The sequence below is a fragment of the Anomalospiza imberbis genome, chromosome 7 (assembly GCF_031753505.1).
Source record: "Anomalospiza imberbis isolate Cuckoo-Finch-1a 21T00152 chromosome 7, ASM3175350v1, whole genome shotgun sequence".
NCBI classification, from domain to species: domain Eukaryota; kingdom Metazoa; phylum Chordata; class Aves; order Passeriformes; family Viduidae; genus Anomalospiza; species Anomalospiza imberbis.
Genome location: NC_089687.1, coordinates 15,946,588 through 15,967,926, shown reverse-complemented (window position 1 = coordinate 15,967,926; position 21,339 = coordinate 15,946,588). Strand labels below are relative to the sequence as shown.

The 21,339-nt window shown below is 51.0% G+C and overlaps 2 protein-coding genes across 2 annotated transcripts; one reads left to right on the top strand and one right to left on the bottom strand.

Moving 5' to 3' along the window:
* Window positions 1–193: 193 nt before the first annotated feature.
* On the bottom strand, window positions 194–14,379 carry RETREG2 (reticulophagy regulator family member 2). The gene is made up of 9 exons (XM_068195584.1): window positions 14,064–14,379; window positions 11,753–11,859; window positions 6,983–7,013; window positions 6,124–6,259; window positions 4,701–4,785; window positions 3,786–3,923; window positions 3,367–3,461; window positions 2,335–2,470; window positions 194–1,644 (listed from the first exon to the last, which is right to left on the bottom strand). Exons 1-9 carry the CDS (start codon window positions 14,276–14,278, stop codon window positions 920–922), a joined length of 1,668 nt encoding a protein of 555 aa, XP_068051685.1. The 5' UTR covers window positions 14,279–14,379; the 3' UTR covers window positions 194–919.
* A 127-nt stretch (window positions 14,380–14,506) lies between these two features.
* CNPPD1 (cyclin Pas1/PHO80 domain containing 1) lies at window positions 14,507–20,998 on the top strand. The gene is made up of 8 exons (XM_068195585.1): window positions 14,507–14,690; window positions 14,874–14,976; window positions 17,355–17,436; window positions 18,001–18,121; window positions 18,206–18,334; window positions 18,512–18,573; window positions 18,870–18,987; window positions 19,527–20,998. Exons 1-8 carry the CDS (start codon window positions 14,622–14,624, stop codon window positions 20,157–20,159), a joined length of 1,317 nt encoding a protein of 438 aa, XP_068051686.1. The 5' UTR covers window positions 14,507–14,621; the 3' UTR covers window positions 20,160–20,998.
* Window positions 20,999–21,339: the final 341 nt, after the last annotated feature.

Sequence of the window (21,339 nt, the reverse complement as noted above, 5' to 3'; positions counted from 1 at the left end):
CCCTCCATCCATCCTCCTCTGCCCCAAGGGACACAAACCACGGATCCTGCCGTGTAAGAAAGCTCCTGGCCCTATTCGAGTCACCTCGGAGTCTCCAGGTGCCATGCTAGGATGCCCAGCAGAGCCTGGATGGGGTGCTGGAAGGGTCAGTGGTGTGGAAGGTAAGAGATGCCACAGCAGCAAAAAACTGGAGTACTGAACAGGGCCAGGAGTGAATTTCATTGATTGCAAAAAAATCAACTCCACAGCCACCCAGTAACAGAACTCAAATGAGACAGGGAAAAAAAGCACGTATCACCCAACACCCTGTTCCAGCAGTGACACAAAAGACAGTAACAGTCTGCAGAAGAGGTTTCTTTGCACAACACTTGTCTGCCCTTGCCCCCTTACTGCTACCCTCTGCTCCAAAGACCCTTTTCCCTTTGCTTGCCCCTGAGAGCCACATTTGACTGTGCACCCCGTCCCTCCCCCCAGACAAAACCAATGAAAGTTAAAATTATTTACACTTTTAGCCATTTAAAAACCCAATAAAATAAGATTGCATATGTCCTACTGGGGATGTGGGTATTAGCAGCAGCTACAGCTAGCTCAGTACTCAGCGTGCAAAACAAAAGACAAACAGAAGACAGACCGAAATACTGCACCATTACTAGGAAGCGTTTGCTGGGGTTGGTGTTTCAATTGTGGCATAAGGCTTCTAGGAGCCGGCTCCTCCCCAGCTGCAGGGCCTCCTGCTCAGCCAGTGAAGGCCAGGCTCTAGAAGGATGGAAAGGATTCATTATTCCAGACACAGCACATTAACACTGATGCGTTTCCATCCCAGTCAACACAAACATCTAAAAACCCACTGCACGTTCACTGTGTGAGTTTTTCCTTCTTTCCAGTGATGATGGAGGAAAAGGGGGAGCACAGGTAAGACCTAAGACATAGATGTTGCTGTCATCACTGCCTCCTCCTCATCTCCTTGCTTTGGCAGCTCAGCAAGCATGGGAGAGGAGGGAGACTGAGCAGCCTCTTGTGCCTCTTGCTCCTCTCTGAACCCCAGCTCTACATCCATTTGCTCCAACTCCCCCTGATCCAGTAGCTCAAAGTCATCTGCTTCCTCCTCATCCTCTGGTGAAGCTTCTGTCTCTGTCTCCACCACTTCGCTCTCTGACAGCTGTGCTTGGAAACTCAGTTTTTCTTCAGGCTCCGTGGGGAGGAACTCGGAGAGGGGGGGTCCCTCACTGGCCTCTGAGGACCGCAGGAGGGCAGAGAGGGTATTCTGCACTGCTGTGGTGATGGCAGTGGTGACGATCTCCTCGCTCAGCGTGTTAATGCAGATGCCCAGGCCTGGGGCAGGGACAGTCTTTGGCTCTGCATTGCCTCCTGCCGCTTGCCCACTCCCATTGAAGTGCGTATTTACAAAATGGAGAGGAGACGCGAGGCGAAGGATGGAGAGGTCAGAGTCCGCGGCCTCTTTGTCTGCTGAGTCCAGCTCACAGGCAGCGTGGGCAAGCTCAGGACCCAGGGGCACACCGAACGCGTCTTCATCACTCTGTGGTCCCAGGTCTCTGGAATGATATTCTTCCACGGATGGAAACTCTGCCAGGTCCTTGGAAAATGACTCCTCCGGCTCACTGTGCAGGCTCTGCTGATCCAGGTCTGAAAGGCACCAACATTAAGGTACATGTTCCTTCACCTTGACCTCCCACCCACCTTCCCCAGCTGATGCACCACAGCTGACTTTAAGGTACCTTTCCCATCCTTGGAGGACAGCAGGAAGAGGTCTACAGTTATTACTTTCTGCCAGTGGCATGATTCATGTGTAATGTTTCTTTTGTGATCCTGTTCTATGTGCTCTGTGCTCAGAGAGGACTTCCTGCTCCAGCTCATGCTCTCTGCATTTAGTGCCTCCTATTAAAACTCCCAAGGTCAGGAAAATTGTGCTTACATCACCTGCCTGCTCCTTCCCAGACACCCAAGTGGCCACTGAATGGTTACCTCCATGTTCTTCACCACTAACCAGTCCTTCTCTGAGCTACTAAGTCTGACCTGTTTCCCCCAGCATCATCTATGGGTGTGTGACTATCCTATTCAGTTATTTCTGTAGGACTTTGTGGGTGGCCTTGCTCCCTTGCTAGAGTCACAAGATGGCATTGCTTTGTGGGGCAATAATTAGAGGCTGATCAGGACCAGGTTATGATCAGCCATGAAGTCAGGGCATGCTGCACTGCTTTTCCTTCCTCCTTTCAATGCTCTTCCCATGCAAACATCTGGGCTCTCTCCCTGTCCTCCCATTTATATGACTCATTGTTATGGGCCTAAACGGCAGCAAGGTGTCCCATTATGTACCTTCAGAAACATCCGTCAGCTGTGGGGTGGTAGCCCTTGAAACAGAAAAGCCCCCACTCTCCAGGATAGAAGCCTCCTCATCAGAGAGCTCAGAATCTGTGATTGACAGTGCCAGGGCAGTTTTCTTCACATCCACCTGCATGGGATGAAGGCAGAGAGAGACAAATTCCTGTGTGTTTAAGCCCCCATGCTGCCTTATGGGCACCGCCAGACCTTCCAGGCAGAAGTCCTTGCTGGAGGGACAGTATGCTGGCAAAGTGCTCCCTGCACTGGAGGGAAGGGTAGTCTCAGCTCACTGGCTTTCCTGCAATAAATCACTGCCCAAAGGTTTGCCTGCTCTCAGGGAAGAACACAAAAGAGGCAGCACAAGATGGAATGAGACTGTAGGAGTCTCAGAAGGCTTAGATCCTTCTTCTTCTGCTGGGATCACCAAGGAGAACATCTCTTCCCTTTTGCATTCACACAGAGCACAACAAAGCCTTCTACAAGTAGCAGTGGTTCAAATACCCACATTCCTTTGGAAACAAGCTTCCCACCTCACAGCCCAGCTACATGCCCAGAGCTGCTGCTTGGCATGTTTCTGTGGTGTGAATATAGAAAGGTCACACACAATCTGTCTGAAAGCAGAGAACTGTGTAAGAGACACTAGAGCTGCTCAACTCCCTTTTCCGGTTTTGAGGAGCCCCCACACATTACAGCAGGGAAGTTCATTTCTTCAGGAGACACTCACATTCTCTGAGCATGAAGCATAACCAACAAAGTAATTCTGAGGTCAGCAGGAGGCTGGGGCATGGCTGGCCCTGCCCTGCTATGGCGTCACCAGCTCTGTGGCACCAAATTCTCAATACCCAGATTGGAGACAATGGCCTTCATCAAACACATCACCTCTTCCCCTTAGAATTCTGCAAAGAAGTGATTTATTGCTCTGCTGTGTGTTATCATTGTTGCTGTACTCAGACCACCCCTTGGCTCTCAAGCTGCTATAGACCAGAGAGGAGGGACCGGCTCCTGCTAAGCTCTTTGAGCTCTTACCACTGGGGAGAAGCCTGACAGCTCTGCTTCACTTTCACTCTCCGTCTCTGCTGTTGGCTCATCACCTGCTGCAGGCTCACTCTTCCCTTGTCGTTCTGTGAGAAAGAGAAGAAAGGCTTGACATGACAATGAAGGAATTTTCTGCCTTTATACACCATTATCCCCTACCTCCTCCATGAAATTGCACAGGGTTCCTAGAGACAAGCATAATCTGTTGCTCTCATGTGCTGTTCTCAGGATCACCTGGGAGCACACAGTTGCTCTCCACATAACCCTTAAGTTTCCACCTCTCCTCCCCTGCTCCCCTGCAACCTGTCACTACACAGTGTTGGCAGACATGGTCTCCTACTGTCCTTTTGCTAAGGCTCCACCCTAGGAATACAGCACCAAAAAAAGCCAGAGAGAAGGTGGTTCCTTACTCTTCTTCTCATGCTTGTGGTGCAGCGTTTCTGCCTTCATACTGTAGTCCAGTTTCATCAGGACAGGCTCCAAACGTGTGTACATCCTCTGGATCAGCTCATGGTAGACCACCAGAGGCCACAGCAGAATGCTGAGCACTGCGGACATGGAATGCAGGGAGTGTGAGAGACAGATCAAGCACAACCTGACTCTTCCTGTAGTGCCACTGAGAAAGTCTTCAAGGGAAACACATTTCAATGGCATGTTCGTTCCCATCTGACTGCCTAAAAATCCACATCCATGGCTCTTCTTACTCATTGCAAAGCTGCTTGATTAACCAGGTTTTACTGCCAGATCTTAGATAGAATATAGATTTATATTAAAATGAAGCATAAGCCCTTCTCTTCAGCCACTGCACCCCAGACTGAACATGCAACAGAAGCCCTGAAATGAGCTTAAATGAGAATTAAAACTAAGTATTACCAAAACTTTTATATGGGTAGCTGCATAGAGCTCATGTGTAGATGCACTTGCAGCAGAGCACCAGAACAGAGTTGTTAGGGACTCATGATGCAGTGAAAAAGTTCTATTTACCCAACATGCAGCTTTGTTAACAACACCCTCGATATGGATTTGCCCACTTTAGGAACTGTGAGACTGTAACTTCCTGCTTCCCTGGAGCCTTGGCCAGCACAGCCTCAGCAGTGGGGAACAGAGGGCACCAATGTTTTAGTCACGGCTCCCTCTCCTGCCTTTGCAGTAGTACTGCAGGCACGTGCTTACAGAGACTTCCTGGAACACATTCCCTCAAAATTGATTCATCATCTAGCACAGATCCCCTTGAGAATACTACAAATCTGCTTTTACCAGCCTATCAACAGCACAGTTAGGTCATGTCTCAGCTTAAGTCAGACAAGAGCGCTGCTTATACTCACAAATGATGTAGGAGATCATTATGCCTGGAACATAGTGTCCAACTACAGCCAGAATCAGGCAGCCTGAACAGACACTCATGCAGAACTGAAGGAAGAGAGAGGAACAAACAGAAGTGACAAGAGGCAGAGATACATCTATGCAACCCATGCCAGAAACCCATTCAGTGCAACATGAGGGATGGCCCTAACCAAGTCAGCCAGTCAGCTCTGCACCAAGTACATTCAGGTGCTGACAGTCAGAACTCCGACAGCTTGGTTGGGTTAAGCTGTAAGCATTAGAGGTTCAAGTGCTGGATGACCAAGGTAACCCAACGCCCCAATAAAGCAAATCACAACTTTATCAGACAGTTCTTTATGAAGTAAATTACATTCCTTGAGGATATGATGGGATACTGCAAATTGCCACTTGTACATCTCTCTGTAGAGCTTAGTACTTCAGGAGAAAACTGTACTGTCCCAACAGAGACAGGAACCTGTTACAGAGTCACCAGATGCTGTGCCACTGCTGTGCCATAAACCAGCTGGCAGAAGCATTAGCAGAGCCCATGCTCCCATCAGATCAGGACCTTTCTCCTCTGGAAAAAGTGAAGTATAATGGTGCAGCCCTGATGGCTTGTCTTACATTCTCCTGGGGGCGGGGGGGAGGAAGTGAGAATAGACAATCTGCAAACCAGGGCATGGGTTCAGATATGGACTATATCCTGCAATTAAGAGTTTAATTCATAATGGAGAGGGTCTGCAAAAGCTAAGATTCCTCTATGGGCTTTGCTCCCAATGAGTTCATTCTTTATGGGCATCTTCAGACCTGGTCTTCTACTCCCTGTGGCTGGGACAGAAAAGGAGCAACAAGCAGTGTTAGAAACCCACTCCTTTTGGCACACTGAATGCCAGGAAGCCTGACACAATCCTAGTGGTTGGTCTGTCCTACTTTTTGTGATGCTAAGGCAGTTCCTGTCTACAAATCCTTTCCAAACAACATACACCACAGCCATTAGAACACGTTTAATGACAAGTTTCCATGCATTCAGAAACAGCGTTGCGTTTGGACTTTGCTAGCAACAATCCTGACTACTGAAATAGGACCAGCTTAAGAATGGAACTCATGAAAGGGCCAGAGACTGTAGGCTTCCCTTTTTTTTCTCCCCAGTCCCAATCTAAGAGCTTCCTTTGCACACTAAGAAATGAAATCAAGTACAGCAAGCCGTTCACAGGAGAGGTTAAGTTCAGCTCCAGTTTACAAATACTGGAAGTCAATTACTCATTATTTAAACTTCCCATGACATAGAATCTGCAAGGAATTAACAGCAAATATTGGACAGGGATAGCCATTGTAAAAATACTGAATTTACATTCTTCCATTTCTTAAGGCACTAGTAATGGAAATAAAAGTCCCTGCACAGAAGAGTAGGTATCTCCAGCTTACCTTGGCAGGATTTTGCCTCTTGTACTGTAGCAGTTCCTGCAGGTAGAGCCTGAAGGTGACCCAGCTCTCTGCCAGACAGTGGCACAGCTCAGGGACACTGAGCAGGTGAGGTTGTGCCCCTGAAGTCACCCCCTCACTAGAGACAGACAAGAGCAAGAAGACAATCTTTGAACATGGTCTGTTTTCCTGGGGGACAGGAACAGCTGCACCAGGAAGCAGAGTTCCCTACCAAGGCTTGACAATACTGACTGCATTTTCAACTGAACTACTGAAGATGCTTGATTTGGAGACAGTTTTTCCCTTCAATCAGGAAGAAAGTCAAGAGACACCTGAGCAAAGCAGCAGCAGATACCATGCCACAGAATCCCCATGCCACATGCCCAAGATGCAAAGCAGTTTACTCAAAGCCACGGAGACAGAAGCACTGGAGGTGGAACTAGTTATATGGCCTCCTCTGGCACCAAGTCCAAGGTAGGCAGAATGCGGTGCTCAGACCTACAACCACAGCCAAGGATGCAAGCCACACCACCAGACGGAGCACGTTCAGCCTGTGGAAGTCAGTCTCAGAGATCTTCTCTCTGGAGGACTCTTAAAATAGGTCCAGGGAAGAAACCTAAGAACTCCTAACACCAGAAGTACTTGAGCTTTATTGCTACTGAAAGAACACTAGCTTTCCCCAAGGTATCAAACTGTGGCTCCTGAGCTGATAAGCAGCTACCAGGGTGGAAGTCACTAGCAATGTTTCACAGCAGGAGCCATGCAGTTTATTTACAACAGAAAAAAAGGACAGGTGAGATCACCATACTAATTTAAGGTTTCCCCACTCTCCCCACACCAAGGAACACATCTGTGAGCTTACCTCTCTCCTCCTGGCTCCTCTGATGGCTGTGCTGTAGAGAGAACACAGCAGATTAGTCAGCCAAGTAAAAAATACAACCTGACATTTTTACCAGCTGAACAGAGCAGAGCTGCAGATGTATCATCCTTAGCTCTGGATACACCCTAGGGACCTTCTTTGTGCTCTCATGCAAGCAGGAATTGCTGGCTTGGAGCCTGAGCTGCGAAGGCTTTAGCGAAGCGTGCCTGGAGACTCGGAGCAGCAGAGCACTGGTCTCTGGGCACCCCAGCACACCTCACAACCCAGCACGCACACAGCAGGGCACTCATATCTGAGGTGTATCGTGGTGCTTACATGGGGCTGTCTGCTTCAGGGATCATGCAGCTTTTCCTGGTGTCCCACATGTCTGGGCACTGCCATTCCCACAGTGGGTGCCAGCACTTGTCATTCAGAGGGGGCTGCCAGCACAGTTTTGGAGCTGGGCAAAGCTTCAGCTTCCATTTCAGAGCTAAACATGGCAACCAGGAGGTCTGAACTGCATTTCCCACTGACCAGCCCAGTCCTTGGCAGAATGCTGTGTACAAATACCAGAGATGTCCCTGTTGTCTCCATCCTCCCCCATGGAATTAAGTAACAAATAGCAATCTTGTGCATAATTTTCTAATTTTAGGGCTCTTTTATGTCCCTTGACAGCCTTTTGTGCCAGGCACAGATAGAACTATACTCTAAGGTCCATCACTATGGATAAGGACAAGGGAAAGGCTCTCCCATTCCTCTCTGCACTGAAACCAGTGATGATCAAACAGGGACTTAGTTCATGTAGTACTGAAAAGAGGAGTGTTGTTTCAATAGCAGAGGTCATGTATGATTATGCTCTGCTTTTAGATACAGTGAAAAAAAAAATTCTACAACAATTGAAATTCATCAGCCTGGTTGCTCACAGATTTGGGTATCTGTGATATCAAGCTGACTGGTGTCTCAGGATGTACAGGGTTCAACCAAAGCTCTTCTATCAACACAGTCTTTGTAATTCTCCTGTGTTTAACAATGCCCTGTTCATGCTGTGATAGCTCATTGAGGTCTACCCTCCCGTACCAGTTCACCTACTGTCCTAGAGCTGGTAGGGACTGATATATCTTTGATGCTGTCTGAGCAGCAGCAAACTTGGTGCATGAGGTTATAATCCTAACCCTGTCCCCCACACTGCATGTCACCATGTCAACAGAACTAAAATAAAGGAGGAGAGTTTAACCTCAGAGACTAGGCTTATAGTTAGGAATGGGCTAAAGAAATGCAACGTGTGCAAAAAGGGGTTTGAATCCTCCCTGGAGTCACCAGCCAGGCACAAAGCCCAAGAGTGGCAGTGACTCCCTCAGAGAAATGCACCAAATATGTGAACAACCATCACTGCAATCACCCAGTGAGACCTCACACTCCACCCAGCTCAAGCCACAGAAGAGACCAACTGCTTGTAGCAGCCCTGCCACTGTTTTCCCAAGACACAGGGTGCTGGGCCAAGTCTGCCAGACTCCTCCTCCCGCTGCAGGCACTGCACCAGCCGGCTCGCGCAGTGGAGCAGGAGGCCAACCACCCAAGGAGGAGGCGATTCTTTGAGAGCGTGACCCAGATTTCCAGTAATCAGGCCTGACAACAGGAGTCAACTGCTCTCAGACTGGGCTGCCCATTCGCTCCTCTGCCCACGAGCATTTGGCATGGTGGCTGGGGCAGCTCACAGAGGGAGCTTGAGCTGCAGTGTGAATATTATGAATGCAGCTCCACCCCCACAGGGCAGCAGCTTCCCTCCTGCAACCGCCATTGCTGTGTTTTGTTACTGTGCTCAGGAATCTAAAGCTGCTTAACCGCAGCACACAGAAATCCAGCTCTATCTCTAAGCCTCATCCATTACCTGAGCTAAATCACCAAATACATTACAGCTGGCACTGGCCAGTCTGTGAGGGCTGGCTACACCCTCAGCTGTGTAGTTGCATAGTGTATCAAATGAGGAGCTGGGATGCTCGCCACCTGTGCTGGACAGAGGCGCCAGCAACACAGTAAGTGGGATGGCACAGGAACCCCACTCCTCTCAACTGGCTGCAGTCATCCAAGCCATCCAAAATATGCCAGCAGAGGGAGTGAAACAATTCTCCTCAGTTGATCCTGAAGGTTTCAGAGACACTTTGGGGAGCAGAACATTTCAGCAGGCTGCAGGGTCTTCACATGATTTCAGCTATCTGGCAAAACACAAGCTGTCTTTAAGATCAACAGTATGTTGCTTCCTGTAGTAAAGCAGTCTGCCTGCTGGCCATCTCAAAGCACTGGAGTCTTAGACCAATTGTAAGAACAGCCCAATCCCAAAAAACCTAGGGCATTTCCAACAGGAAATGGTCCCTTAGTTAAGGCTTAACTCCAACCTGTGCTGAAATACTGTCAAGGACCAGTATAACTAAGTTGGCAAGCAGGACACCCAGAGCTGGCCTCAGATTATCAATAACTGGCTGAAATCTTTCTGTCAGCATTTCACACTGGACTGTGGATTAATACAAATCACTTGACATACACCAGACTCTTCTGAGAGATCAGACAGCCATGCAGGAGTTTAGGTTATATGTTGGTACTGACAAATTACTGCTGATGGATTCCTTGGCTCTTACAGGTTCTCAACGCTTCTCCAAGAGACATTCTTCATCTGTGTGTAAACTTCAGCTAGAAAGCAGAGGCCCTTTTTAAGGAGTACTAACATTCAATTGCAACACAACTTTTGCTAGAGCTCTTCCACACTGCACTCTCCTGCACTGACCAAAACACAGCTGCCAAACAGCGATGCTACCACCAAAAAAATCCCTACTTGATACCCATTTCAGGTGAAACTGGAGATGCTTCCTAAGTCCTTAAATAGTATCTAAGTAGAACTCCATGTAGATATTGAGAAAATACCCTGCACGGGAGCTGAAAATATGCAGTCCCCTCTGAAAGGGCCTAAAAAAGTTGCACATCTTGATGCTGTTAGCGTGACCCTGATCACAGTGTGTGAGTAACTGCAAAATACACGCTGAGGTTTTAGCATTCCTTCAGAAGTCATCTGAGACATACACAACTGTCACAAGCTGAGGTTTGTGTATGTACGTGCTGATTCTTGAAGGTATGGTACTGACTCATCTCCCAGAACTCCAGAAAAGACTAACAGGAAGCACTAAGGAGGCAAGCCACAAAGCTGTAGCTCTGCTTCAGCAGGAAGTGGGAGCCACACAAGAACCCCTAAGTGTTCAGGAGGACCAATTCAATGGGAGGCCCCTCATGAATGCAGAGCACCACTCCTTCCTCATGGAAGCAAAGGAAACATGGTCCAGTGGATCATGTCAAAATCAGGGCTGTGACCTAAACAGGCACATCAGAAAGGTGTCCCTGCTCTCTGCAGCAGAAAAGCAGGAAGGCGTGAAATATGTGAAGAACACTGAGGAGAGGTGCAGTGGGGTGGGCACGGACTTGTAGCAGAGCTGATAGCATAGGATGATCCTAACCCCTGGTGTTGCTGTTTTGTTTGCTTTTCTTTTTTATTCTTCATGGCTCTGTATCATATAAATTGACTTCAGTATGAATTTCCTATTTCTTCTATGACAACACAACTTTTACAGGCCAAGTACTTGCTGGAATGATTCCACCCCCACCTGCCTCAATGACACCATTCTGTATGGGACACCAGGCTTTTGCATTTCTGGACACGGTTCAAGCGAGGTGGTTTGGGTTGGCTTTAAATTATTCCCTTAAAAAAACAATGTGAATAAGCAGGAAATTAAATTGGCCAGTCCAGTTTAACTGCCTGGTTACCTGAACCACACAAAGCAAACAGTTTCAAGACTACAGCTGTAACATACCTAATCTTATCAGGATTTCTGTGAAAGCACCCTTTTAGGTCAGTACCCTTTTAGGTCAAATAAAGGGCACCTTACAAACACACATATAGAGGGGCTTTCATTCAGAAACTCTCCCTAGAGTAGAGAGGCGGGGATGGAGGGCCCTGAGCTGCCTTTGAACAGTAGCAGTAGATGCAGTAGGAAGGTCTGGGTTCCGTCATTTAATAAACTCCAAAGAAGGAGGCACTCAAAGCAGACAGCAGCCAATCCATGTCTACCATCTTTATGAGGCCATTCCTCTTGCTGCTTTTGTGTCTAATGTTGGCACAGACCCTTCAATAAAAGGGAAAGATAAGACAGGTGATCAGACTCACTGATTAGCTGGAGATCAGATGCTGTTCAGTACAGGTACAATACACTAACTGTTGCTGCTGTCAGACTTCATCATCCTCTCTGCTGCCACAAGAAGTGGCCCTCATTTGCTCTGCTTCTTTCAGGATGTAAGCCCACACTGAACTAAACTAAAACCAAAACACTTCCCTCCCCTCCTTTCCTTCCCTCAGCTCAGCTGGCTGTAAGTACTCAGACTTGAAATGATCTTTTTGCCACATTTTCAGGAGAGAAAGAAAACAGCAGAAACACATCATCCCTGTCATTAGCTTCCCTGGCAAGCTAGCTGGACCCCTCAGTCACTCTCAAAATTAGCCACTCCCAGAATTTCTCAGCACTGGGAGCAATTCTCCATGCCCAGAGTATTAGGATACATCCTAATCCTCTGACACAAAAAGATAAGAGGCAGCACCAGTACCTGGGACTGCAGTTAAAGTACGAATGGGACTTACATGACTGCTGACAGAGCCCAGGAAGGGCCAAAGCCATAGCCCAGCAGCTGGTAACACAAGAACCATTGTCACTATCTACAGTGCTAATCATCACATACCTGGGAAATCAAACAGGAACCTGGGTTTCCACTTTTCCAACAAGAGGATGCCAAGAAGGGACATGCTGAGGAGAAAGAGGGGTCTCAGGGAGGTGGAGGAAAACAACCTAGAAATGAAACAGGAATTGTTAGACAGGCAAAAGGAAGCAAAATACTGCTCTTGGTGAGAAAATAGATATAGCTCAAAGCAGAAATACATAACTGTTGTGGGCCACTGTAGCAAGCATTATACCCTGCAGACACCCACCCACACCACAGCACGTTCTCAAATGGTGCTTTTGCCCACCACCACACAGCTGACTCCCTGCCATCTTCCAGCACTCTCCTTCCCTGCTTCTGACCTCCTCTCTAGGTTGCAAAACAAAGCTAATGCTCACTTGTACAAGTCCCTCCAAAGCCTCAAGTCGGAGGCTCTAGATAACATAAAGACAAACTGCTGTAGCAGAAAACTGTTTGCCGCTCAGCCTGTTTGCTGAAAACCGACATCCCATTTGTCACGGCAAGGTCCAGCATTACATGCAGGTAATGCATCTTGCCATTCTAGATGCCCATTCTCTTATCACAAACCTCTCTCTGTTTGACCAGAGCCTAGCGAGCACTTAAATGGTTTAGTTGCTCACTTGACTTTATGATAAAACCTTTCATGTCCCACATCCACACACTGGCTCAAGCCACTTGCCAGCTCACACAATACTACTCACACACAGCTGTGCAATGCCACTCAAAGAGTTTATCTCTCCATGCCACAGATTCTACAGCAAAGGTGCCAGGGTGCCACCTCTGCCAGCAGTGGCTGTCTGCATTCATCCTTTTCTCTAGTTTAGAGGAGCTGCTTTTAATTCACTCCGGAAAAAAAAATATCAGGGAAATGCATTCAACTTCACCTCTTTAATGAATATTCCTTTCCAGAAAGGAGGAGCAGTTTTGCTCCTCTTCAGTGAGTGTTTGCCAGCAACTAATGACAAATACACTGAACAAGGACTGTAGTCAGGGAGAATCTCACAGTGCAGACCAGGGAGGGGTTCCCACCATCACAGGTGGAGAACTAGAAGTGAAATGTGCCTCACTGGGCAGCACAGAACAAAAGCTGCACTTTCCATGGGCTTACAGGACCTTTAATGACCTAAACAATGACGTCTGTACTCCTCCTCATTGAACAGCAATTCTGTAGCTTAACACATCATCTCCGGAAGAATTTCCTATTCTGTCTCATTTATGTATTGCAGTTAAAAGATCCTGGCTGAATTCCTCCGTGGGACCCTAAATTATTTTTCCTCCTCTATTTAAATCTCTCTCTGCTGTCCCATATTTTGGGCACTCTTTGTTCTTCCCTACCTTTTCACACAGTCTCTGGGCTGTCACTGTCCACTATCCCTGCCATCTTCCCTACCACCTGCACCTCTCCCCCTCCTTCTCACTTCATAGCTCTGCTCTGAGACTTTTCAGCTGGTAGAGTAGTCCAAGAGTTTATGTCTGGCTACCACGGACACTTCTGATAATTGTACAGATGAGGGAACAGAACATAAGCTGCCTCGTCAGAGAGATTTCAAAGGCTGTTTCATCACTTATTTTTCCCTCCTTTAACTCCAGAAAATGCCCCTTCCTATTTCATCTGCAATCAGCATTTCACTCTATCCCTGGCCACTTCCGACCTTTTCTGCTGGGACGCCACTGGCTGAGAGCATTTTCATCACTAAAACTGCCTCACTGTTTATACAAACAAACGGGATGTTTTTCATTCCCATCGACAGCTGGGCTCTGCCACTCACACTCCCATCTCCTATGCTACTGCCCTGCCGAAGAGGCAGAGAAGGGAAAACGGGAAAGGGAAAGGGGGAATGCTCTCGCGCCAAAGCTGAGTGAAAAATCAGCACCTCCCGGGAAAGATTAGCGAGCAGAAGGGTTTAAATAAAACGCCCCAGGGCAGCTGCCGATGCAGGAGGCCGTGGAGCTCCCTGACCGCAGTTACGGGGTGAAACGAACTGATAAAAACACGGATGCAAAAATTAAGCAGAAACCTGCCTGGGCGAGGCTCCAGTTGGGCCCATCTGCATTTTATTATCGCGGGACAAGGCAAATCCTCCTGGCACTTTCTCCCTTCAGGGAGGGGCCTGTTTATGCCTGTCAGAGGAAAACAGCGCGGCTACTCCCGGCTGTGCATATCCCACGGCGGTGCGGGCTGCGGGAACTCGGACCGCCGGGACCCAGGGACATCGCCGCGGGCCCCAAACCCGTCACACGCTGCGGGCACGGGCACGAACCGGACGGGCGGCACCGACGGCTCCCGGTCCCCCTTCCCGCCCCAGCTCACCAGAGGGCCCCGCCGAGCGCGGCCGCGGTGACCAGGCTGTGCAGCGGCCTCTCCCACACCAGCAGCCGCTGCGCCGTCGCCAGCGCCGCCTCCCAGCCCCGCAGCCGCTGCCGCAGCGCCGCCGCCAGACGCGCCGCTGCTGCCGCCGCCGCCTCCTCCTCCTCCTCCTCGGCCGCCGCCGCCGCCGCCGCCTCCTCGGCGCGGCCGCTCGCCATGGCTGCGGGGGGGAGAGAGGGCGGAGGTGCCGCTGTCACCGGCCCGGGCGGGCGGCACCGCCTGAGGGACCGGCGGCCGCTGCCGCCGCGCGCGTGCGCCCGGGGACGGACGAGGCGGGGGGGGAACCGGGTGACACCGGCCGCGCGTGCGCCCGGCGGCGGGAGGGGCGGGGACCGGCCGCGCCCCGCGCCGGAACAGGAAGGGCGGAAGGGCAGGCGGTGGCGGTCAGGCTGGGAGCGGCTTTGAGGGCTCCGCTCCCGACAGTGCACCGGGCCTCGGCCTCGGAGCCGGCCCCGTATCGCCGGAGGGGATCTGTCAGCCCCCGGCCTGCGAGCGGGCAAGATGGAGCTGGACGAGCTGCTGCTGGACGAGGAGGGCGCCTTCTCCCTCAGTGGGTTCCAGGAGTTCACGGTGAGTGTCCGCGGCCCAGCCTGCTCTTAGCAGGCCCTCGGGGGGATGCCCCCTCTCCCTGCTCCCGGGGAGCCCCATGTGGCCGCACGCCCCGGCCCGGTGTAGCCCTGAGCTGGCTTGGGGTGGAAAGCATGGTATGAGGAGTGCTCTGGGCCTTCCTCACGTTCCTCTGTCTGCCTTCAGTTCCTGCCCAGGCACCAGCAGCTGAGCGAGAGAGTGCGGAAGCGGCTCTACTATGGCTGGGACAAAGACTGCAGCCTGGATAATCTCTCCAGCCCTGTGGCAGGTGGGTTGCTGATTGTCCCCAGATGGGAATGCTGAGTCAAGGGCTTTGGAAGTAGCCCAAGGGGCCGAGACGAGTAGGTCACCTGCTTCCTCCCCCGTGCCAAATCCCACCCCTGCCCAGCCTTTCCCGCTCAATACAATACAGCAGGGCAGGATGCCAGAGCCTCATGGTTTCTGTTCTCTGTTTTGTTGCCCCGTCTGGCCCGTTGCTGCATTTTTGACATCATTATACTGGTGTATAAAGTCCTTTAGATTGCTTGTGAATTCCTCGGCAGAGCAGGTTGTGAACTTGTTCCTGCTGAGAGCTGTCTTAGATAATTGCTTGTGCTCTGCAAAACACTCGGGGCTTTGTTCAACTTCTAGTTGTGAGCACCAAGGTGACAAGTTCTTGCTGTGTTTGAATCGCATTCTTTTTTCCCCTGTCGATTCAGCAGTGTTTTGGGGAGCAGAAGGACATGGCTGGGTTAAGGCTGAGGAGCTCATGCAGGTGATGCTGGAGAGGAGTGGAAAAGGGCATGCATGGTTTGCAAAGACTTCACTGTGTGGAGTTCTCAGCATTTCCATTAGCTGCTTGCTAGGGAAACAGTCTGAAGTTGCCAGGAGGCTCTGTGTGATGTGCCTTGGTGAGGAGGAGGATGCTGAGTGTGTGGTGCCAGGGCAGACCCAGGCTGAGCAGCCTGGGCACTGCTGGGAGTCACGAGTTCCAACACAAGTGCTGTGAGGGAGGCTTGAGGCTGACATTACACTGGGGTGCGAGGTGGGACTGTTCCATGGATGAAAGTTCAAAGGGTACAGTCATGCAGGAAAACTGTTCGGGGCTATTAACTGGAAGGATTGCCTTGCACTCAGGAAATGCTATGGTTCCAGCAGCTGGGGGCAAGAGTGGCACATGGAGAATGTGTCCATGGGCTGATCTGCTTTTACAGCCTTCCTTCACCAACTGCTTTCAAAAAATGGGACCCCAGGACTATGATATCTGTCTTGGTACATCTGTCCTTGCTACATGGCAAGTTCATGGCACTATTCTCAAACAAGATAGAGGCTTGTTGGGAGAGTCGAATAGCAGGAAAAGGTCTTTGATATTGGGAGTTAGTTGCAGAAGGTAGTATGGGGCAAGCTGAGGAGAGAAGTTGAAATGTGAATTTGTTCCTTTGGAGACAGAAGAACAGTAACCACACTCAGTGTGCTGTGCTGTGAGATGGGAAACTGATCAGCTGCTGTCCATTCTCTCTAGGACAGGACACTCTTGTGAATTGGATTTGTGGACTGAAGGATTTGGTTTCATATCAGGATGAGCTTGCAGGGATCACTTGGGATGTTGGTACTGCCTTTGCGGTGGCACAATGGTGGCCTGGAAGGGCAGAGAGAGCAGCAGCAGTGGGAGAGGCTGGGCACAGCCAGTGGGTGGCTGGAGCTGTGTCTGCCTGGCTATCCATCGTAGTAGTGGTGTGGCCTGAATGGTGTAGGGAAGTTCCTCAGAGCAGTGTTTTCTGAGCTTGGTGGCTGCTCTTTGGGCAAATCACTCATGTTAGTACATGGATTCTCTTAGGTGCTGGAGAGATGTAGAAAGAAGGGGTGCAGTGATGCTTCCCCTGGTAACTGGAAATGCAAGGCTGCTGGGACGAGCTCTGCTGTCAGCCAAGGGCTCAGAAACAAAATAAAGTTTCCTGTCTAAAGCACTTCTTGCCTAGCATCAGACGGTAGTGCTGATTGGGATGCCCCCAGCTGGTCCTATTGTATAGGGAAGTGAGATGGGAGCTGCTGGAGCCATCTGCCAGTACATGTCAGTGTCTGTGCTTGAATGCTGAGGCACGTCCCTGAGTGCAGGGAAAGCAGGCTGAGCTGCAGTTACACTGTATCGGTGCTTTGATACCTGTTAGTGCCTTCAGGCTCCTGGTCACATGGGTACCTGGTGCTTCTTCATCTCAGGGTGGTGTAGGGTGGGCTGGATCCATGCTGATGAGATCTGGAGGGGGAAGATGCTGGTGGTTGGAGGGGAGCAAAGGACCATGAAGGTGTGGTGTGACATCAGGCCCAAGAAGCAAGAGGGCCTCCAGAAGGGCTGTCTGAAGTCCTGCAGGGTGAGGGCAGGATGTTTCTCTGCAGCTGACTGCTCGTGGTTCCCTGTGACACAGACCTGCTGATCTGGCACTGCCGCAGGGCCTTGGTCACTCACATCCTCTTCCTGCTGTGATGTTCCTGCCCTGCATGTTTGTTTGTTCCTCACTTGTCCCTGACCTCTCATAAGGCCTCATAGTTTTAGTTAAACTTGAAGGGCTGAGCAAACACCAAGACCTGATGGGCTTGTAGGGAGAAGGGGAAAGGTGGGCATGGGCTGGACCACACGACACTAACTCTTTTGGGGCTTTTCTGTCCTAGATATTGCTGTGGAGTTGCTGCAGAAAGTGGCTCCCAGTCCTATCCGCAGACTCCAGAAGAAATATGTGTCTCACGTATCTCGGTAAGAAGCAAAATCTGTCCCTTCATGTCCCGTGTCAGAACTTGGAGCTGTGGTCTTACCTGTGACTCACTTCTGTCTCCTGGGCCAGCCACTGGCTTTTTGCCTATGCCTGATTAGTGTCAAAGAGAAGCTAGAGGCACGGACCGCAGGCCCAGTGACTTCCTAACGCAGCCGGCTTCGAGTTTATCCTTCTCTCTGAGGTGCATATGTGCTCTTGTTACTGGGAGTCTGTACTGGCTGGATCTGCGGCTCCCTGGGTAACCAGATTTGAACCTGGAGTTCTCCTCTTGGCAGCTGAGCCCTCACAGCATGCCTTGCTGCAGGCAGGGCTGCTCAGTTGGGAGCTGACTGTGGCTGGGAACAGAAACCAGGGCTTTCGCTCTCCACCCTGGATTCCTGGCACTTTGTGTGCTGCAGCTCAGGACAACTTGCACAGAGCTGGCAATGCTGTAATCTGTGTAGTGATTTGCTAAACCTTCCTACTGTCTGCATGGGGAGGGAGCAGCCAAATTGTGTCCTGGTACCTGGGACCTTTGTAGCATTGGTTCTTGTCCTGTCCTACAGGGAAGCTTGCATCTCACCCTGCTCCATGATGTTGGCACTGGTTTACATTGAGAGACTCCGCCACCGGAACCCTGAATACCTCCAGCAGATCTCATCTTCAGACCTCTTCCTGATCTCCATGGTGAGCGGTGGGCAGGGAAGTAACTGGGCTGGCGGGAAGTGAGTGCAGTGGAGGCTGAGATCCTGTCCTTTGTGCTACTTTTAGATGGTTGCAAGTAAGTATCTGTATGATGAGGGTGAGGAAGAGGAGGTGTTCAACGACGAGTGGGGAGCAGCAGGGAAGGTGGATGTCCAGACCATGAACACACTGGAGATGAACTTCCTGAGCGCCATTGTAAGTGAAACTGTAACTGCTGCCAAGTGTTTCACAGAGCAGGGGAAAAGAGACATCGAGGGGACTCTGGATTTCTGGTTTTGTCCCACATGCTCCCATGAAGGGATACAGAAAGATGTGCCTGGGTGCTGGGTGACGTGCCTTGACTGCACTGACCTTTAACTGCTGTCCCGGCAGGACTGGAGTCTCTACACAGATCCTCGGGAGCTGTTTGAAGTGCTGAGCTGGCTGGAAGGACGGTAGGTGTCTAGGGTGGGGATGATCCCTTTATCTGTGTTGTAGCCTGGCTCTGCCCCTGCTTGGAGATAGCCCTGCTGCAGTGAAATAAGAGGTTGGGACACCTCTGAGCCTTAGCTAGGCTCTGCAGCTCCCTCCTACAGAGCTTAAGCAGGGTCTTCTCCAAGCCTTCCTGGTTTGAAGCTGCTTTTATGGGGAAGGTCCATATCATTCATGGATATATGGACCATATAATTCATGGATATTGACCATATCATGGTCCATATCCACCATTCCCCTATTTTTTTTTTTCTTGCAGTGTGGCTGAAAAACAGGGCATGTGGCGTGGCTGGTTCACCTACACAGATCTGTGTGTCCTCATGGAGCAGTCCATGTGGCAGCATGTGCTGGGCCAGTTCTACCAGCAAGTGGTGAAGGTATGGGCATAGGAGAGCAGCTGATTGCAAGAACATGGGACCCAGCAGGCTGTGGATTTGGAGCAGGACCCTCTTTTCCACTGAGAGCAGCACCTTGGATTATTCTCTGTTGAAAAGGGAAGCTGTCAGAAGGTGCTGATTTGCAGCTGCAGTGCCTCAGGCACTGCAGCCTGGTGTGCTGGATAGTGTGCCCTGTGCTGGACCACAGCCCCACAAGTCATAGTGCAAGGACATGGTGGTGGCATGGAGGCAACTGGGTACCAGGTAGGGTTTTGAACAGGAACTGTTGGCTTTTAGCCGGGGCATTTTGGTTTGTGATATTTAGGCCCAACTTTGGGCAGGCTGTGTGCTGCCCACCATTAGCAGTGTGACTGCCTGCTCTTGGCATCCAGCCCTGGAGCTGGTGATGCTTTTTCCTATCGTGGCTGCTGGGTTGATCGTGGCCATGCTACATCATGGCTGGCAGGGGGTGCTGCTGCTGGGGGTGTCTGGACTAACATTTGGCTTCTCCTCTGGACTAACATTTGGCTTCTCCCTAGCTGGCCTGCCTCCTGGGTGTGGTGTACCTGACGGGCTTCGCAGCCATCTTCGCCTCCATCAGTGTAGTGCACCGGTCTGTGTGCATAAGGAGTGTCAACGCTGCAGCTCCCCGGCCTGCGCTGTTCCCTGAGGAGGGGAGGTGCCAGCTGGATGCCCAGCCAGCCCCAGCCCCTGGCCAACCCCAGCCCGAGCTGCCCAGTGTCTCCTCAGCCGGCTGCACCCGTTGCCTGGGGGAGAATAAGACGACCAAGGAGCCACATCGTGGAGGTGTCACAGCGACTGCACTCTACCTGTGGAGCAGCGTGATGACAGCCCTGTCCTACCCAAAGGCACCTGATCTAGCCCAACACAGGCGCCTCCCACAAGGTCCTTTCCGGAAAGTGCCCGCTGCCTGTGAGAGATCCAACCGTACCACCCCCACTGCAGCCCCCAGCCAGCCTGGCCCTTTTGGACTCGCCGTGCTCCCGGCTCCTCCAGTGCTCCACTGCCATGCTTGCTCAGCCACTGCGGGCCCCACATGGGATGCAGCCCCGAACCGTGAGGACTGGCTGGACCCCCTGGGGCTGAAGCAGTGCTTCTTGCATACTGCAATGGATCTCAGTAGAATCAAGAGCTTCATTTTTCCCAGCTAGGAGTGTAGGACAGCAGCCCTGTTTCCCTTCCCTTCTAGTGTGGCACAACTCACTTCCTTGCACTTCTGGGACCCCTGATCCCTGGAACTGCATGGGGCTGAAGGCTCCTGCATTACTTTCAAACCAGCACTTGTGTCCCCCCACCTAGGGCAGGGATATTTTTCACAAGGGGCTGCTGGGACAGGTAGGGATAGAACTGGCTTGCTGGGGTGGGAACTTAATAGCTGGAGGGTAAATATGGTTTGCCTTTGGGCTGGGGTGCTTGTGCAAAGGGGGTATTGTACCTCTTCCTGTAGTGAGCGGTGTTGGACAGAGATGGCATATGGGATGTTGGAGGCTGGGACTGTGTGTACAGGGTGGAGGGGCTAAGGCTAAGTGACCCCAGTGAGAAGGTGGGGTGCCTGGGGTGGTAGGGGAGAGTAGGTTGAAGGAGAGTAGGTTGAAGGAGGTGGGAGTGAGCTGGCTGGTCATAGCAGTATTTACATTTGGGGGCTGTTAGGCCACTTCTTGGAACTTGCAGGAGTGACAATTAGCAGGTACCCCAATGTGGCTGTGCCCCACTGGGCTTCATGGGGATGAGATGTGGTTAGGGCTGAGCTTTCTTATCCTGCTGTGTTGGGTGTTTTGAATCTGGGGTGCTCTGTGACCCCATCCCAAACCCCAGCTGTCTGTGTCTGTGAGAAAATAATGCCTGACTGCTCCTCAGAGTGGGAAGAAGGCACCTTGTCTTGCTGACCAGGCCAGTTCATCATGCCCCTTCTTTTTACTGTGGATTTTACACCTGTTTTTCACTCTTTTGTAGATGCAAATATCTTCCAATAAAAGTAGTTCTTGCTGTGTGCCTGCCTCCTGCTGAGCTGCTCCATACTGGCAGCATGCCTGCCCCAGAGCAGAGCCACGTCCATGCAGCTGTGCCTGCTCCTGGAGTTTCTGTGTAAGACAAATCCAAGGTGCTGCCAGTGAGCCCAGGAGACCTGCCAAGGCCTGCAGTCTCTCTCCTGACATGAGGGATATCAGGTCTGGTGCAGGCAGGGACAACAGGATAGAGGAGGATCTCCATCCTTGGGAATGCGGGGAATGCATGTTCTCTTCACTGCTCTTTGCTCTCCAAAGTCTTACCTGTTAATGAGTGAGCCTTGAGCAGCAAAGGCATGACCAGGTCACTGACACAGCCACCTCT

Coding starts and splice junctions, on each gene's coding strand:
- CNPPD1 (XM_068195585.1), top strand. CDS start 14,622: ATGGAGCTGGACGAGCTGCTGCTGGACGAGGAGGGCGCCTTCTCCCTC. Junction 14,691..14,873: donor GTGGGTTCCAGGAGTTCACG/GTGAGTGTCCGC, acceptor GTCTGCCTTCAG/TTCCTGCCCAGGCACCAGCA. Junction 18,988..19,526: donor TCTACCAGCAAGTGGTGAAG/GTATGGGCATAG, acceptor GCTTCTCCCTAG/CTGGCCTGCCTCCTGGGTGT.
- RETREG2 (XM_068195584.1), bottom strand. CDS start 14,278: ATGGCGAGCGGCCGCGCCGAGGAGGCGGCGGCGGCGGCGGCGGCCGAG. Junction 7,014..11,752: donor GTTCCTGTTTGATTTCCCAG/GTATGTGATGAT, acceptor TTCTCTCTACAG/CACAGCCATCAGAGGAGCCA. Junction 6,260..6,982: donor GAGGAGCCAGGAGGAGAGAG/GTAAGCTCACAG, acceptor GTCTGTCTCTAG/TGAGGGGGTGACTTCAGGGG.